This window comes from Coregonus lavaretus (genome assembly GCF_964263955.1).
Source record: "Coregonus lavaretus genome assembly, chromosome: 19".
In the NCBI taxonomy this organism is placed as follows: Eukaryota; Metazoa; Chordata; class Actinopteri; order Salmoniformes; family Salmonidae; genus Coregonus; species Coregonus lavaretus.
Genome location: NC_140006.1, coordinates 28,592,577 through 28,611,009, shown reverse-complemented (window position 1 = coordinate 28,611,009; position 18,433 = coordinate 28,592,577). Strand labels below are relative to the sequence as shown.

Sequence of the window (18,433 nt, the reverse complement as noted above, 5' to 3'; positions counted from 1 at the left end):
GTTATTTCATAGTTTTGATGTCTTCACTATTATTCTACAATGTAACAAATTGTAAAAATAAAGAAAAACCCTTGAATGAGTAGGTGTGTTCAAACTTTTGACTGGTAGTGTACATGTCAATGCATACACACAATACGTAGGTTGTCATTCCACAGAACGTTCACCTTGTATTACAGTACAAGCTAATTTTCTGGTGCTTTTAAATTGCTGACCCACAGCTTATCTTGTGACTTTTATTAAGTCGTATCTGGGTTTTGATTGATCTTTCAAAAAGAGTATTACTTATTAATTTATGCTGTAACACTAAGTTTGAACTGCATTGAACTCACACTTTTAAACTAGACTGGGACAGTTACTGGGCAACAGTAAAATGGGCAGGTCGAAAGGCCTATGGAAATTAACAATGGAGAGAAGGGCTGCATCCCAAATAGCACCCTATTCCTGATTTAGTGCACTACTTTTGATCAGGACACAAAGGGCTCTGGTCAAAAGTAGTGTACTATATTGGGAATAGGGTGCCATTTGGGACGGATCCTTGGAAGTCATAGTCACTGCTCTGATCAGGAGACTGCCTCTGACATACCGTTCGCAAAACAATTTTTCTAATAGGAAGGCCTAGATTCAATCAGATCAAGCATTAACCGGCGATAGCAGACACCCGCATTGCGGATGTTTTGGCGTGTTGGAGGTGGAACTGCGTTGGAGCCATCAAATCAGTGAGCAGCTGCTCTTCTGATCATTGTCATAAAGCCACACCCGCCCCACTCACGTTAGCAGTTCAGAGCGAGAAAGTGTAGGCTATATAGAAATATTTAGGCTCAAATTGAAAAATCATAAAATGAAATAATGAGGATTTCTATCATCCTAGTCGAGGTGTAGATGACATACACATTCCAGTGTTCGAACTTGTAAACCAGGCTGCATGGGATTTCTGTTAATGTGGCTCCGTGCAGCCAATGGCAATGTCCACTTTAGGTATAATGCCGGGAGCCATTGTGGATTTGAGAGCTCTAACCAGTTACACCTCAGACACCGCCAAAACAACCGCTATGCGGATGTCGGCTAAAGCGGATCTGATTGAATAGAACCCTTATAATCTTTATTTTCTCTTCATGCAGGAAGAGGGGGAAGCAGTGACCTTGCTCCTCAGTCTTCACATATGAACCACCTGTGCTAATGTTTGCCTTTATTTATCGATCACAGTACATTTACTTGTATTTCAGCAGTGCAGGAATATGAGAGTACCTCGCTCCGAGGTAGTGTCCTATGGCGATGTAGTATCAATTATAGGTAAAAGAGCTTGTAGCAAACTATAACTCTTTGCTCTCATAGTAGGAAATATGAGGGAGTTTCATCTCTCCTCACACTAGAAAATGTTTGTTGCCTTGGGCAAAGTAAAGATAGAAATGTTTGTAAGGCTTATGTTGCACAGTACATTCAGCGATGGGCCAACCTGGGAGATACTTGCTGTAACGTGGCTGGCACTGTATACCTTTGAGGCATTGGGAGTTGACTGTAGTTTTTGTTGCTTAACCTTTAAACATAGAAAAATAATTAAAAGCTCAATGTCATTAATAGGGTATTGTGAATTTATGAATAACACATTTTGTTTAAATAAAATTCTGAGTTCACATGAGTAATGAAGGACTATAAATACCTCTTCACCTTTAGTATATGAAGGGCATTTCTATTGTCCTGATGGGTAACCGTCCCGCTGAACTTACACAACTATACTGCACTACATTCACATATAACTTTCTATGCTGATAGACATACACACACAGACAGCTCCATCGTTGTTTGCTATAAAAATAGAAATTGCGTTAAAAAAAATTCTTATGACATAATAATCACCCAAGTTATTTGAATTAATAAGTAACATGTAGCCTTTTTAATCTTGTGGTGGTCCAGCCCACACAATACTCACACATACAGTACAACAACACAGATTTAGCTAGTATTTATAAAACAGCCTTTACAAAGCCCTGAAAAAACGACTGTGCTTAAAGCTGTTAATGAGATCCTCATTAGCTGTAGTGACTCTAGCACTTTGACATTTGATTAGCTAGATTCGACAGTGTGAGTCACAATTTAATTAAGCCAGTGGAGACTACCCCTGGCCTCACGAACTGTCCATGTTGAATGCATACACTTACAAACAGACAGAAGGCAGTTCATTGTCATTAGCTACTGAGTTGAGATGTACTCACAAATAATCCCTGACATCAGTTTCATGTTTTTCAATTACATTGTTTTGACAAAAAAACATTTAAAGTTTACAACTAGCTCAATTTGCAACAACAAAAACACCAATACAGTCTAGAAAAGTATTAATGGGTTGCACCTCCGTCACTCAGTCGCGTCACACCATTGTTATCACCATTATCCCAGAAACCCTAGACCCACTTCAATTTGCATACCACCCCAACAGATCCACAGATTATGCAATCTCTATTGCACTCCACACTGCCCTTTCCCATCTGGACAAGAGGAACACCTATGTGAGAATGCTATTCATTGACTACAGCTCAGCGTTCAACACCATAGTGCCCTCAAAGCTCATCACTAAGCTAAGGATCCTGGGACTAAACACCTCCCTCTGCAACTGGATCCTGGAATTCCTGATGGGCCGCCCCCAGGTGGTAAGGGTAGGTAACAACACATCTGCCACGCTGATCCTCAACACGGGGGCCCCTCAGGGGTGCGTGCTCAGTCCCCTCCTGTACTCCCTGTTCACCCATGACTGCATGGCCAGGCACGACTCCAACACCATCATTAAGTTTGCCGACGACACAACAGTGGTAGGCCTGATCACCGACAACGATGAGACAGCCTATAGGGAGGAGGTCAGAGACCTGGCCGTGTGGTGCCAGGATCACAACCTCTCCCTCAACGTGACCAAGACAAATGAGATGATTGTGGACTACAGGAAAATAAAGAGGACTGAGCACGCCCCCATTCTCATCGACGGGGCTGTAGTGGAACAGCTTGAGAGCTTCAAGTTCCTTGGGGTCCACATCACCAACGAACAATCATGGTCCAAACACACCAAGACAGTCATGAAGAGCGCACGACAAAGCCTATTCCCCCTCAGGAGACTGAAAAGATTTGGCATGGGTCCTCAGATCCTCAAAAAGCTCTACAGCTGCACCATCGAGAGCATCCTGACTGGTTGCATCACCGCCTGGTATGGCAACTGCTTGGCCTCCGACCGCAAGGCACTACAGAGGGTAGTGCGTACGACCCAGTACATCACAGGGGCCAAGCTTCCTGCCATCCAGGACCTCTATACCAGGCGGTGTCAGAGGAAGGCCCTCAAAATTGTCAAAGACTCCAGCCACCCTAGTCATAGACTGTTCTCTCTGCTACCGCACGGCAAGCGGTACCGGAGGGCCAAGTCTAGGTCCAAAAGGCTTCTCAACAGCTTCTATCCCCAAGCCATAAGACTCCTGAACAGCTAATCATGGCTACCCAGATTAATTGCACCCCCACCCCATCTTTTTACGCTGCTGCTACTCTGTTAATTATTTATGCATAGTCACTTTAACTCTACCCACATGTACATATTACCTCAACTACCTCAACTAGCCGGTGCCCCTGCACATTGACTCTGCACCGGTACCCCCCTGTCCATAGCCTCCCTACTGTTATTATCTTTTACTTCTGCTCTTTTTTTCTCAACACCTTTTTGTTGTTGTTTTATTTTACTTTTTTATTAAGAAATAAATGCATTGTTGGTTAAGGGCTGTAAGTAAGCATTTCACGGTAATGTCTACACCTGTTGTATTCGGCGCATGTGGCAAATAAAATTTGATTTAATTTGATCTACGTTCTCAAGCCGCTCTCAGACATACAGTACTGATGCCGAAAGTTGAGTGGAGTCCAGTCATTCTTAACGGGGGCTAATGATTGTTACGCCTAAATTAGAGTATAGTGGCTTGGAAATACGATGACATTGCTAAAGTAGGCAAATAATTAGTAGGAAACAACTGTCATCATTTTGATGCAATCAAATATACTTTAGAGAGATAGCAATGTTGCCATTAGCTAGCAAAGTTTGTCAGAAAATAGCTAGCATTGCTAACATAAGCTAGCTAAAATGTCGTGCTCTTCCCTCAATCTTAGCTAGCTAGCTAAAGTTATATTTAATCTAAAGTCAATTGGTGACATCAAAATGATGACAAAAGGTTTCCCCTACTAAATATTTGTCTCCTTTTGAAATGTCATAGTCTTCCCAAGTCACTCTAATGTACTTTAGATGAAGTCTTCATCAGTGCCAATTAAGCAGAACGTTCAGTTGGACACCTGTGCTCAAGAGAATCTTCATATCGATATTGTGACGCAAACCAACGAATAAGTAAAACACGCTCATATTACAACATACTGTAGCATTATTTCCTGTTTGGCAAAGTCCACTTATTTCGCAGGGAGGTAGTTATGTAAGCTATACCTTCACCTGTAGGCAGTGAATTTTAACTCTTTAGAGGGGAGAGGAAGGATTAATACCATCCCCATGACTACATTCTCAAATAGTATCCCCTGGGGTGCAAAGATTCTAGGAAATGAGACCGTAGGAAGGGAGAGTATACGTTACACGAGCCACCCCCCAGAGACATGTAATGCACCTCTCCCAGCTACCTTTGTACAGGGGGCATGTGGTCCTTTCCCCCGACCACTTTAAGCATGCATCCCAAATGGCATCCTATTCCCTATATAGTGCAATACTTTTGACCAGGATCCATAGGGCTCTGGTCAAACGTAGTGCATTTATATAGGGAACAGGGTGCCATTTTGGACGTACACACTACATTTTTCATTACAAAGGCTCTCTGCAGGCGATCCTGGTGAGAAATGGAGCCTGAGCTGAAGGATCCCTAACCACACTCAATTACCCCATGTGGATTTGATGCATCTCTATCTCAACAGGCACACAGAATGAACAATAGTAGAAGATGAACTGCCATTGTCTCATCCATTTGTCAGCAGGAGAGGGAGGAGAGGCCTCGGTCTGCTATTCTATTTATAGCTCATTGTCTTTGTGGCAAGCAGTCAGATATTGAACAGCGCTGATTATGTTTTTCTCCCTAGGGAAAAAAAACGTTATTTTCAGTATACAACACCTCCTCCGCAAGTATCTGTGCTACTTCGCTGAGCTGAGCTACTGGTCAAGTTTGACGATGAATCACTTTCATGCCAGAAATAGAGCCAGGGAAAGTTTTGCTCACATTGTTCATGTATTAAAGTGAACAAAAAAGTTTGGCAAATGACAGAAAAAAACAGTGAAAGTCTGAAAGAGTAGCGAGGTTCAACTGGTGTTTGAAATAGACTCAGAGAGTCTGCTGCTGGACCTAGGCCAACACTCCTGAACCCCTGGTGAGATGTTGAGCACTGTTGAGTCTAACTCAGCAGAGTAAGTTGTCCTCCAGTCCGAGCGCATGGTGGGCTAGTGGTCTCCAGGGATCAGAGAGAGCTTTAGGGGTCAGCAGCACACGAGAAAAACAACCGTCACAGTCCCTGACTGAGTCGCCACTACCTTGGCGTTACAAGCGCTGTGCTCTACCAGCTGAGCTACAGAGGACCACCAATGGTGAGCTGACAGTGCTTCAAAGACTTATTCTCAAGGAACTAACTGTTCGTCTCTACCCCTGCGCCTTAATCCATGTTCCTCCATGTTTTTGTTGTATTTCATTTCAAAATGGTTTCTTGACTCGTTTGAAATATAGCACGTTCTTATTTTGCTGCTACTGCTGCTTGAGTTAAGGCAGGCGTGTGCTGCGTGGTCTCTGATCACCTGAGCTAACTTACGTGCCTCCGGCATCGACATGTGAAGTCTACACAGAATGCAAAATCACAGGGATCTAAGTATCCCAAAGCATCACAAAACTATTACTACAATGGGTGTAGATTTCCAGAGCTGTATAATACACTTTGAATTTCAACTTTTGGGAAACCTAATCTTTTACCAGAAGATGTATTCAATCGAGTTCCTTGTGCGTAGTGTTTGTGTGAAGCTTGACTAGATTTCTTAGTCTGTATACTAACAATTAGAAAGTGTTGATCTGTGTGGCACTGTATCAGCGTAAGTTCACGGTAGAATTATAGCTCCAATCATATTACTGACATGTGCAACCTGCAACATCTACAGTGCATTCGGAAAGTATTCAGACCCCTTCACTTATTCCACATTTTGTTACGTTACAGCCTTATTCTAAAAAGTTTTTTTTATTTTTTATGTCCCTCATCAATCTACACACAATACCCCGTAATGACAAAACAAAAAACTTTAATATAACATTTACATACGTATTCAGACCCTTTACTAAGTACTTTGTTGAAGCAACTTTGGCAGCGATTGCAGCCTCGAGTCTTCTTGGGTAGGACACTACAAGCTTGGCACACCTGTATTTGGAGAGTTTCTCCCATTCTTCTCTGCAGATCCTCTCAAGCTCTGTCTGATTTGATGGGGAGCGTTGCTGCACAGCTATTTTCAGGTCACTCCAGTGACGGCTCTGGCTGGGCCACTCAAGGACATTCAGAGACTTGTCCCGATGCCACTCCTGCGTTGTCTTGGCTGTGTGCTTAGGGTCGTTGTTCTGTTGGAAGGTGAACCTTCTCCCCAGTCTGAGGTCCTGAGCGCTCTGGAGCAGGTTTTCATCAAGGATCTCTCTGTACATTGCTCCGTTCATCTTCCCCTCAATCTTGACTAGTCTCCTAGTCCCTGCCGCTGAAAAACATCCCCACAGCATGATGCTGCCACCACCATGCTTCACCCTAGGGATGGTATTGGCCAGGTGATGAGCGGTGCCTGGTTTCTTCCAGAGAATATTGTTTCTCATGGTCTGAGAGTCCTTTAGGTGCCTTTTGGCAAACTCCAAGCAGTCTGTCATGTGCCTTTTACTGAGGAGTGGCTTCCATCTGGCCACTCTACCATAAAGGCCTGATTGGTGGAGTGCTGCAGAGATGGTTGTTCTTCTGGAAGGTTCTCCCATCTCCACAGAGGAACTCTGGAGCTCTGTCAGAATGACCATCGGGTTCTTGGTCACCTCCCTGACCAAGGCCCTTCTCCCCGTATTGCTCAGTTTGGCCGGGCGGCCAGCTCTAGGAAGAGTCGTGGTGGTTCTAAACTTCTTCCATTTAAGATTGATGGAGGCCACTGTGTTCTTGGGGACCTTCAATGCTGCAGACGTTTTTTTGTACCCTTCCCCAGATCTGTGCCTCAACACAATCCTGTCTTGGAGCTCTACGGACAATTCTTTAGACCTCATGGCTTGGTTTTTGCTCTGACATGCACTGTCAACTGTGGGACCTTATACAGACAGGTGTGTGCCTTTCCAAATCATGTCCAATCAATTGAATTAAAAAAAGTGGACTCCACTCAAGTTGTAGAAACATCTCAAGGATGATCAATGGAAACAGGATGCACCTGAGCTCAATTTCGAGTCTCATAGAAAAAGGGTCTGAATACTTATGTAAATAAGGTATTTCTGTTTTATATTTTTAATACATTTGCAAAAAATCAAAAAACCAGTTTTCGCTTTGTCATTATGGGGTATTGTGTGTAGATTGATGATATATATATATTTTTAAATACATTTCAGAATAAGGCTGTAACGTAACAAAATGTGAAAAAAGTACTTTCCGAAAGCACTGTACCAATACATAGGCTATGTCTCTCTCTTCTGTGGCTGTATGCATTACATTGGCTGCTGGAGAAGCACTATTGAGCTATGTATGGAGTTTTGCTTTAGGCTAACAGCAGCATTTCTGCAGGATTTGTAGGGAGAATCTGCCATGTACTCTACATTATAATCCCCTCAGAGAAAACGTTGCTGGGGCTAAGCAGAATGCTTTCATTTTGCCTTTCTGCATCTACCTTCATTTGTCCCTGAATACACAGGTTGCCACATGATGCTTGATCTTCGTTATGACGGTGCTTTCGTCCAATCAGTGTGTGCAATACACGTCACATTCTAATCTAACTCAGTCAAAATGTAGGGATAAAAAAGCAATACGAATCAGTCGACCACTAAGACATGTACAAAATGCTAAGATATTGAAGATGCATGGATGTCCTTGGCAATTTAACCCTAAAAGCGCCAACAGCGGTCAAAAATGTCATAATTTCAAAACCTTCTTTTATCCTTCTGAAATTATAGGACTTTGTCAAGTTACCAACAAAAAAACACAATTTACGATGATTTATGTGTTAATATGGAGGAATGAAAAATAATATCTGTTTTGTATACAAGTGGTGCTAAGCTTAAAATGTTGACACAAAGGTAGATGAAAAAGATATAGATGTAGATCTATGGAGCCACCCCAGATTTGGCCCCTGGAGGGCATGGCAGCCAAAATTACAAATAAATAAAACATTAAGATACATATTTAGATTCCAATCCATGGCTCTATACCAAGTTGAGAGTATTATCTTTCAGATGCAATTGGAACTGAGTTGATAGCCCATAGCGTTCCAAAGTTAGAGCAAAAATAATCTCACCTATAATGCCCCATCGGTGGCTAGGTCGTACCGGTACTTCTAATGTGCTACATTTTCACAGAAACACAACACTTTGAATGAATAACAGACAGATGTCCATGACAGGTTGCTATGGGTGACATTTATAAAATTAACTGTTCAAAACATGAAAAATATTTTAAACATTACATTTGACTATAAATGTGTGAAAATCTTGAAAAATATGCTTATTTTGGGGAATGAAAACCAATAGCTTGTGTTACAAAAGGTTAACACATTTAAATGTGTCATTGCTTGACAGACCGTGTCTCTTTGCAATCACTACCAATTTCGGGTCAAAAATGACCTCCGTGGGCGCATTTAAGATAAAAATATGTTGGTGCCTTTAGGGTTAAAGTGATGTTTTGTTCGTCTGACAGGATGAATTAACTGCCAAATGTAATCCTATGAATAAATAAAAGAAAATAACAAAAAACGGTTGGGAGATGTTGCCAGCTATTGAACCAAAGCAATCGATTTCTGGATAAGTATTTTTCTTGTTTGTACAAATCTGTCACATTCAAAATGTGTATGTGCCACATCTAAGCACTCCCAGTCAATGCTTTATTGAGGTAATAAAAGCAGAAATGGGCAAGACATCAGTGGAATTTCAACTGGCAGGCATTGATGGTGAAGCAGTGCCAATACTATTTGTAGGTGGTACCATGTATCAAACAACTCACTGTTACTTGAAGGCATGTTTTTAATTAACATAATGGAACCATTGTGACAATTAGGCAATTTGCACTGTTTACGAAAGAAAAGTGAGTCCAACACTGAGAGAATACTTGACTTTTATGGGCGGATTTTACAGCTCTGGACATCGTTTATCACGGTAGTTAAAAATGTGTTGACAGATTATTTTTGACGGATTAAAAAAATCCACCCAATAAGGTAAACCTGTTAAGATTTATGTAATGCTTGTACATTGCAGATTTACATACAGTCAAGTGTAGCCCATTTGACTATACAACTAATATTAGGTTAGCCTGGGTGCCAGCATGAGAAATTGGTTTTGCTTTGTCAGTCATATAAATCTGTGTAGAAATTAATGAGAGGGATCATGTACAAAACATTAGGTGGAGTCTTTCAATTATTTAATTCCTTGTTCCCAAGGAGGACATAACTTCTGTCCCAAATAGCACCCTATTTCTATAGGGCTCTGGTCAAAAGTAGTGCACTACATAGGGAATAGGGCACCATTTGGAACTTATTTATTAACCCTGCTGGGAAAGGCCTTCAGTACAACAAAATGTCGTAAAAAAAAGAGAAACGTCTTTATTTTATTTTTATCGACATAGCTTTGTTTGCTAGCTTTGTTTACTTTGGAGGTTCATTCAACTTGACGAATGCATGCACTACAACCTGATGTCCTCTGATAGTGGCTTTCTGAGCCATTAGAATGACCGTGCTCAACAAAGACAGCAGGAACTAATTTGGAAAATAACTACTGTCCGCAGTGGTACATCAGTATTAGGCTACTGTCTTGCTATTCCTACTTGAATTAGTATTGTGTGTTCATAAGTATAACTCAACCTTAAAAAGGTCCATATAGTATGAAGTGTAAACATTATGTCACCACAATCAATGCATTTTTTAACGTAAACAATCAGAAGTATTTGTTGTACTGCCTGAGCCTTGAGTTGCAATAACAGTTTATATTAAAGGCCCTATTATTACCAGACTCCCAAGCCATCTAGCTTTCTGACAATGAAAACAGATTAATGACTGGAGTAAATATAAATCTAGTCAGGCTTTGCCTTGGCTGGACTAGTCCTCTGGAGCTAGCCACTTCATCTGCTCAAAGCAGATATGGGTCTTTCCATAAATAATTGGGCCAATGTGTAACATTGGGATCAACATTTCAAAATGTTTTTAAACAAAAATAGAGGAATAAAAGTACAATAACTCCACCTATAACAATATAGGTCTAGATCTACAGTGGGGAAAAAAAGTAATTAGTCAGCCACCAATTGTGCAAGTTCTCCCACTTAAAAAGATGAGAGAGTCCTGTAATTTTCATCATAGGTACACGTCAACTATGACAGACAAAATGAGAAAAAAATCCAGAAAATCACATTGTAGGATTTTTTATGAATTTATTTTCAAATTATGGTGGAAAATAAGAATTTGGTCAATAACAAAAGTTTCTCAATACTTTGTTATATACCCTTTGTTGGCTATGACACAGGTCAAACGTTTTCTGTAAGTCTTTGGCCCATCCCTCCATGCAGATCTCCTCTAGAGCAGTGATGTTTTGGGGCTGTCGCTGGGCAACACGGACTTTCAACTCCCTCCAAAGATTTTCTATGGGGTTGAGATCTGGAGACTGGCTAGGCCACTCCAGGACCTTGAAATGCTTCTTACGAAGCCACTCCTTCGTTGCCCGGGCGGTGTGTTTGGGATCATTGTCATGCTGAAAGACCCAGCCACGTTTCATCTTCAATGCCCTTGCTGATGGAAGGAGGTTTTCACTCAAAATCTCACGATACATGGCCCCATTCATTCTTTCCTTTACACGGATCAGTCGTCCTGGTCCCTTTGCAGAAATACAGCCCCAAAGCATGATGTTTCCACCCCCATGCTTCACAGTAGGTATGGTGTTCTTTGGATGCAACTCAGCATTCTTTGTCCTCCAAACACGACGAGTTGAGTTTTTACCAAAAAGTTATATTTTGGTTTCATCTGACCATATGACATTCTCCCAATCCTCTTCTGGATCATCCAAATGCACTCTAGCAAACTTCAGACGGGCCTGGACATGTACTGGCTTAAGCATGGGGACACGTCTGGCACTGCAGGATTTGAGTCCCTGGCAGCGTAGTGTGTTACTGATGGTAGGCTTTGATACTTTGGTCCCAGCTCTCTGCAGGTCATTCACTAGGTTCCCCTGTGTGGTTCTGGGATTTTTGCTCACCGTTCTTGTGATCATTTTGACCCCACGGGGTGAGATCTTGCGTGGAGCCCCAGATCGAGGGAGATTATCAGTGGTCTTGTATGTCTTCCATTTCCTAATAATTGCTCCCACAGTTGATTTCTTCAAACCAAGCTGCTTACCTATTGCAGATTCAGTCTTCCCAGCCTGGTGCAGGTCTACAATTTTGTTTCTGGTGTCCTTTGACAGCTCTTTGGTCTTGGCCATAGTGGAGTTTGGAGTGTGACTGTTTGAGGTTGTGGACAGGTGTCTTTTATACTGATAACAAGTTCAAACAGGTGCCATTAATACAGGTAACGAGTGGAGGACAGAGGAGCCTCTTAAAGAAGAAGTTACAGGTCTGTGAGAGCCAGAAATCTTGCTTGTTTGTAGGTGACCAAATACTTATTTTCCACCATAATTTGCAAATAAATTCATTAAAAATCCTACAATGTGATTTTCTGGATTTTTTTTCCTCAATTTGTCTGTCATAGTTGACGTGTACCTATGATGGAAATTACAGGCCTCTCTCATCTTTTTAAGTGGGAGAACTTGCACAATTGGTGGCTGACTAAATACTTGTTTTCCCCACTGTATACATCCTTTAAGCAGGGTTCATACAGACATTGGCAAGTCAAATTCAAGGACTTTCAGGGACTTCAAGCACTTAATTGTAATTTTCAAGGACCTCAAAAAAGCATGCAAAAAGTGTCAAAAAAGTAGACCATAACCACTTTAAGAATAATGCTTTTTTTAGACCTTGCCAATGCATTGATATTCAAATTTGTATTACATTCTAAAATATGTGAGAATAATGTGGACATTGCCTGACTAAATAGATTGGATGCATGCACTACAGTTTTTCTGTAGCCTATGTGACCGACACAGGCACACATAATAATAATAATAATAATAATAATAATAATAATAATAATAATAAGCCATTTAGCAGACGCTTTTATCCAAAGCGACTTACAGTCATGTGTGCATACATTTTTACGTATGGGTGGTCCCGGGGATCGAACCCACTACCCTGGCGTTACAAGCGCCATGCATAAATCCATGTATAGTGGTAGCATTAATCTCACCATTTGAATCTCATCATCGCTGTTTTTATAATGAGAAAGTTACCAAAAACCAGATCCATTTTTAATGAAAGGATTTGTGTGGAAAGCCAAGTTGAAGCCAACATTAAGATGTTGTAGTCCTCATAATAACCACACGTGGTTTTACTGCAACAGAATAGGGGCGGCAGGTAGCTTAGTGGTTAAGAGCGTAGTGCCAGTAACCGAAAGGTCGCTGGTTCTAATCCCCGAGCCGACTAGGTGAAAAATCTGTCGATGTGCCCTTGAGCAAGGCACTTAACCCTAATTGCTCCTGTAAGTCGCTCTGGATAAGAGCGTCTGCTAAATAACTAAAATGTAAATGTAAATGTAGAATAGCACAACACCCTTCAATTGAAGTGGCGGCAAACAAACCAAAGTGGCCACAACTCACAAAAACAGAGAAAAAATGAAATCCTGGATAAATGTAAGGGAGCAGGATAACTTATACATTGGCTACAATAATTACAAGGACTTTTCAAGCACCAAATTTAGGAAATTTCAGATTTCTAAGGTAGGCCTATACAAGTACTTGAATTTCTGGGCTCCAAATTCAAGTAAGCTATTTAAAGCCCTATGTATTGTTAAAATTGCAGGTGTAACATGGAAAACTAAATGTTTTTGTCATGTTATTTCAATACCAGATCGTATTGTGCATAGTAAAAGTAATTTCTTGCAGTTTTTTTGTTATTCAGAATAAGTAATAGAAATAGCATTGGGTGTTGCGCAATAGTCTTGCCTACACAATTGCAAACAGCACAAAATATTGCGGCGTAACTAAAATCAGCTGGACACCAAATGCGCATCCAACAAGTATTATCTATAATTATTGAAGAACCACGTTAATGAGTGTATCAATTTGAAAACGGTTTTCACCAAATAACATAAAGAGACACATTGCATTTCTGAGATCTCTATACAAAAAACTATTGGACAGCTAGATCCAGGATTCTTACAGGGTTCAAATCCAATGTATAATTTAACTGATTAATACTTAATATATGATATAACGACAACTTACACAGCCAGAAATGCAAGGACAGAAAAGTAATGTTTTATGTCACACGATTTTGGACAAATCTGTCAAGACACCAACCATGATAAAGGGTTAAACATGATTTTTTTTTAATATAGCTATGATCCTCCCTTATATCTTAATGTAATGACATTCAATTTTTTTTGCTGATCATTATCTTCTGACTTAGCAACAGCTGTAACAAGTTGTCCAGTGTAGGAAAACCTCACTGGTACCCTAGTTTATAGAAAGACCCACATACATTTTGATGAGTGAAGGGCTACAGTTAAAGAGATTTGGGGGTGCTTTCATTAAAGCCCCATCGTGGGACAGAAGAGGCAGGATTTATCTCTCTGTTTGGATCATTCCTTGGCTGGGCGAAATACTTGGTCCGAGGGTACATGATGTGCCAGCACTCTCCACCAATTCCTTGCCACATTATTTATCAACTAATCTCACCAGAACTGCTGCAGCTCAACCTCGCATGCAGACTCTTGCCAGCAGCACTGAGCCTTGGATGCTTTGCTCCCTGTGGCAAGTAGAGATCCATGAAAAGACAAACACTCTGCCCCATTAAAAATGCTTAGTGCTTAGATCACTTCCTCCCTCTGTATTGTACATCATACATTTTCCAGCTTGGGTTAAGGTGTTTGAGTGTGTGTGTGTGTACCTTTTATGATATTTTTAGCACATTACTTATTTTGACACTCAACCACCTAAAAGAATGAAAGGGGCTATGTGCTCATTTTCATGACAAATTGCTCAAGTTAGGCTTCAGACAAAAACAACAATGTCAGCAGAACAGGAATGTGCTGCAATTATGAGGAACTTATTCCTCCTTTTCAGTAGTCTGTCAACAACGCAGCATCTTATAACGATTTAATGTGAGAGGTGCTCTGCTATTGCTAAGTCAGGTATTGTCAAAATGATGTTCAGGGAATTAAGGGAGCGTGCCTGTGCCTTCAAAACATCACTTAGAATACACTTTCCAAATCATACAGAATCCAACAGATGGAAAGAAGCCCTCTCGCAGATAGACATTAGAGAAAACATTGCAATGGGGAACACTACCTACCTCCAATGTCAAACTACACTTCTTCTTCTTCTGTCTTTATTTTTTACCTTTAAGTCCCATTGAGACTGCATATGCACAATTTACAAATACAACATAATACAAATATACAAGATTACAAACACGCTCAAGAGAAACAATCACATTTCTCAGTAAAGAGGTCCCCAATCAATAACTTGAACTGCCTGAGAGGCACCAGTACATCTAGTTGTACATATTCAGGGCATTAGCTACCTGTTTGTTGATATTAAGCAAAATGGTTGTAGACATTTTGGGAAAACTGGTTAGTTTTTTTAATTGATCTTGCGCATTTTATAGCACACCTGTGTCCTGCTCCTCCCAATAGCTTTCAAATGCAGCTTGACGGAAATGAATAACAAATAACTGGAACAAATAGCCCACCTGATTCCATGAATTCAGTATTGAAGTTGGTCCAGGATTCCTTGCTTTTGTGCAGATTTTCCTCCATGACTTTGATATCAGCCAAGGGGCAGTTACAATCAGGGAACTTGGCAGAGCAGCGGCACCAGCAGTCATTGTTACGACACAAAAGCTCCCCCTCAGAGTTGCATGCCACGTAGCTGAGAGCAGCCTCCACAAAACGGTTCCGAAGGAATTCTGGAAGGACATCCTGTAAACCTGAGTACAGAGGAGAATATTATAGCATCTTGTCACTTATGCAATATATGTCACGTTTATTCCTCAAAGAGCCTCCATAGTGAGAGTGTAAGTCTAAAAATGAGATGGGAATTACTGTAATTGGGTTAGTGTAGCCACTGCAAGACAAGGGAACCTGGTTGCTAGTAACTGGGCATTAGGTATAAAGACCAATAATCTCAGAGATACGGCAGAGACTGCAAAAACAAAATCCAGAATGTATGTGATCAAGGTTATGGAACTATGCACTTACGATACTACACTACTTAGGGAATAGTGTGCTATTTGAGACGCAAACGTTGTTTTGATGGAACAGTTCTATTAAACAATGCCACCCATCAGAACATGCCTCCCCTTTGGATCTACACCTGCACAAATCTCCTTTCCTGCATGAGATAGGTCTACAGTTGTTATACATGCACCTAAAATAGGTGATATGCAATGTTGATAAGGACACCATAACATTTAAAATCACAAGTAATTTGAAAACCCATTATCTTCTGTAGTGTTTAAAACATAGATGTTGTATATTTTTCTGATCAATACATATTAATATTAATATGCATTCAATTGTGTGCTTTTTTTCTCTTTAAATGTTTTTGTTTAGTCAGAAGCTGTGGGTGTTTGGAATCTAATGATCATGTTATCCTGTGACAAAGTCAGTTGCACCACTTTGGACATTTTTCAAGAGCGGGAGTCAATCTGTATGCCTTATTATGAGTATTTATATGTGTTCCTTGGTATTTACTTTTTGGATAGTGTAGAGCAGACACAATTAGTCACAGTCTTCCTTCCCTGCCTTGGCGGCTGTCAGGTTCTGTGAGCCAATAGGAGAGCTAGCTGGCAGAGATGGCTTTAATTTGGGAGACAGCTAAATAACAGACTGCACCCCAGACCCTCCATCTCTGCCTCTTTTTGGAGACAGTGCAACTAGTACTTTTCTGTGGAATTGTAAGCTTCAGTTGTCAAGAACAACACTTTCCCATATATTATTTATCTTCATGTGCTAATGACTGATCTCTTGTGGGGACTTCAGAGACGCTTTTGCAAAATAAACGTACCAAATTCTACACATTAGAAGAATATAATGAAACATGCACACGCACGCCAAGACACATGTCAAGACACACACACAAAGACACACACCAAGACGCGCGCACACACACACACACACCAAGACACACACACCAAAACACACACACACACACACTCTCTCTATTTAAAAAAAGAGCTCATATGATGTTGCAGATTTCTAACCACCTCTCAGTAGTTACCGGGTCTCTGTCAGCAGGGGCTTCCTTCAGGAGACGGCGGTATGTAGCGGGTTGACAATTTAAATGTCAAACCTGAGGAAGGCGCTGGAAATTGGCACAAGCTGTGTTTATAATTGGTGATGGCTGAAGGAAAATAATGCTCAGGTCTCATTCCTCTCCTCACACTGTACTTTGTGCTGGTTTCACCTTTGACTTGTGGTGACATTCCTGCCGTGGGTGTTCAAAGCAAATTAGTGTTAGCTGAAATGCTTGTCTGCAGATGACCCTACAGCCTGCTTTTAAAGAATTGGAAAATAACATTTATTAGACTGGCATTAACCTCTGCCATTTAATATTATTATAGACCACATGGACTTTGAGTTGCAAATAATAATAGATGTACTGAAATGGGATGAACTGTTCTTGTTTGTTTTCTAGTAACCCTACTACAATGTTTATCTACTTCAACTTCACATGTAGGCCTATTTGAATAGGGTTATTATCCTTAAGGATTTTGCTATTGCTGTAAAACACCTTTCGGATTGTAGACCACCAGATTCATTTTGTTATATTGACCAATATCCAGTGTTTTTATGGTATTTTTAATTAGCTGCAAATAACTGGATTGTAAAAAAAGTATTCATAATAGCCTCTCTTCATCCTCTTTTCTGTCAGTAGAACATTAAGCCACAGAAAACATTATTGTGTGATATTTTACTACTCTCAGTCTCCACCTAACCAAAGCTTTAGCCTGGTTTCCGTTTTGGCCTATCAGATGTTCTTTAAACCATTCCTTGTTGCTAGCTGTCCCTGTGGTGTCCATGGGAATGCCAGCTTGGCTAGTGAGATGTTGTTCCTCCATCCTTGGACTGTGTCCTGGCCATCTGGGCCTCATTATGTCTGCTCTTTGCCCAATCCCCTATTGTCTAGCCTCTCTTTCTGGACCGGTGGGGCCATGTTGGACCTGTTGGTTGGACCTGCTGGGAGCCAGGGCTCCTAAGGGCCTCTCCAGGTTATGGAAGCAGCACTCAAAGGCTGAATCCCAAATGGCACGCTATTCCCTATATAGTGCAGGGACCTCTGGTCAAAAGTAGTGCACCGTGTATGGAATATAGGGTACCATTTGGGACGTCACCAAAGCTTCTCTTCTACCTCGTTAAAGCACTAGTCCCAAGTAGATGGATGAATCCATCACCAAAAAAATCCCAAACACAAGGATTTAAAAAAACCTTGTTTCACAGATAAGATTTATGATCTGAGATTTGATCATGCAGGAGTCTGAATGAATGTCTTGAATAGTCTTGAGGAATGAATAATAAGAGTCCACTGCTAGCTTAGAAGCACTGATCTACACTTATCTAAATCATAGGGCATTGGTTGTATAGATCAGAGCTGTCAAGAACAGTGAAGAACACAAGGGGAATACAAAGCCTTTGCCTGGAGAGTGTACTGTTTGCAAGAAAGTTTCTCCACCTAAATAATCCCTTACATCCCGTTGAAGAGTTATGATCATTTGAAACTAAAGTAATTCTCTCTTCTTGGCAACAAAATTCTTTTTGTGGATTCCAAGTCATTTGTCTTGCAGCATAAACACACTGTACCAGGAAATGAGATGAAGTGCAAAGAATATAATGAGTATATTATACACATAAAAACAGAATGAATAGAAAGGGCGTCTTCATTCAAGTCAATGATGGCATAATGGGTGGACTGGCAGCCATTTTGAGTGTTACTGTAGATTTACTGTACATGTTTTGAAAATAATCTACAGCCACTTCATTACTGGATTTCCGGACCGTTGGTCATGTTTTCGATGCTAATCCTGTATAATCAGCAACGGTGCTGGTCCCATGAATTTGTTAATTTTTTTCTAACGCTTCCTCATGGAATTATATCGTTGTGTT

The 18,433-nt window shown here is 40.8% G+C and overlaps 1 protein-coding gene across 1 annotated transcript in view; it reads right to left on the bottom strand.

Moving 5' to 3' along the window:
* LOC311146837 (BMP/retinoic acid-inducible neural-specific protein 3-like) overlaps positions 1-18,433 on the bottom strand; it is a gene marked incomplete at both ends in the record, with an annotated part of 52,338 nt that overhangs the window by 13,123 nt on the left and 20,782 nt on the right. The window contains one exon of the mRNA XM_084183434.1: positions 15,022-15,258. Coding sequence (XP_084039560.1) covers positions 15,022-15,258 — 237 coding nt within the window. The remainder of the gene's footprint in view (positions 1-15,021; positions 15,259-18,433) is intronic.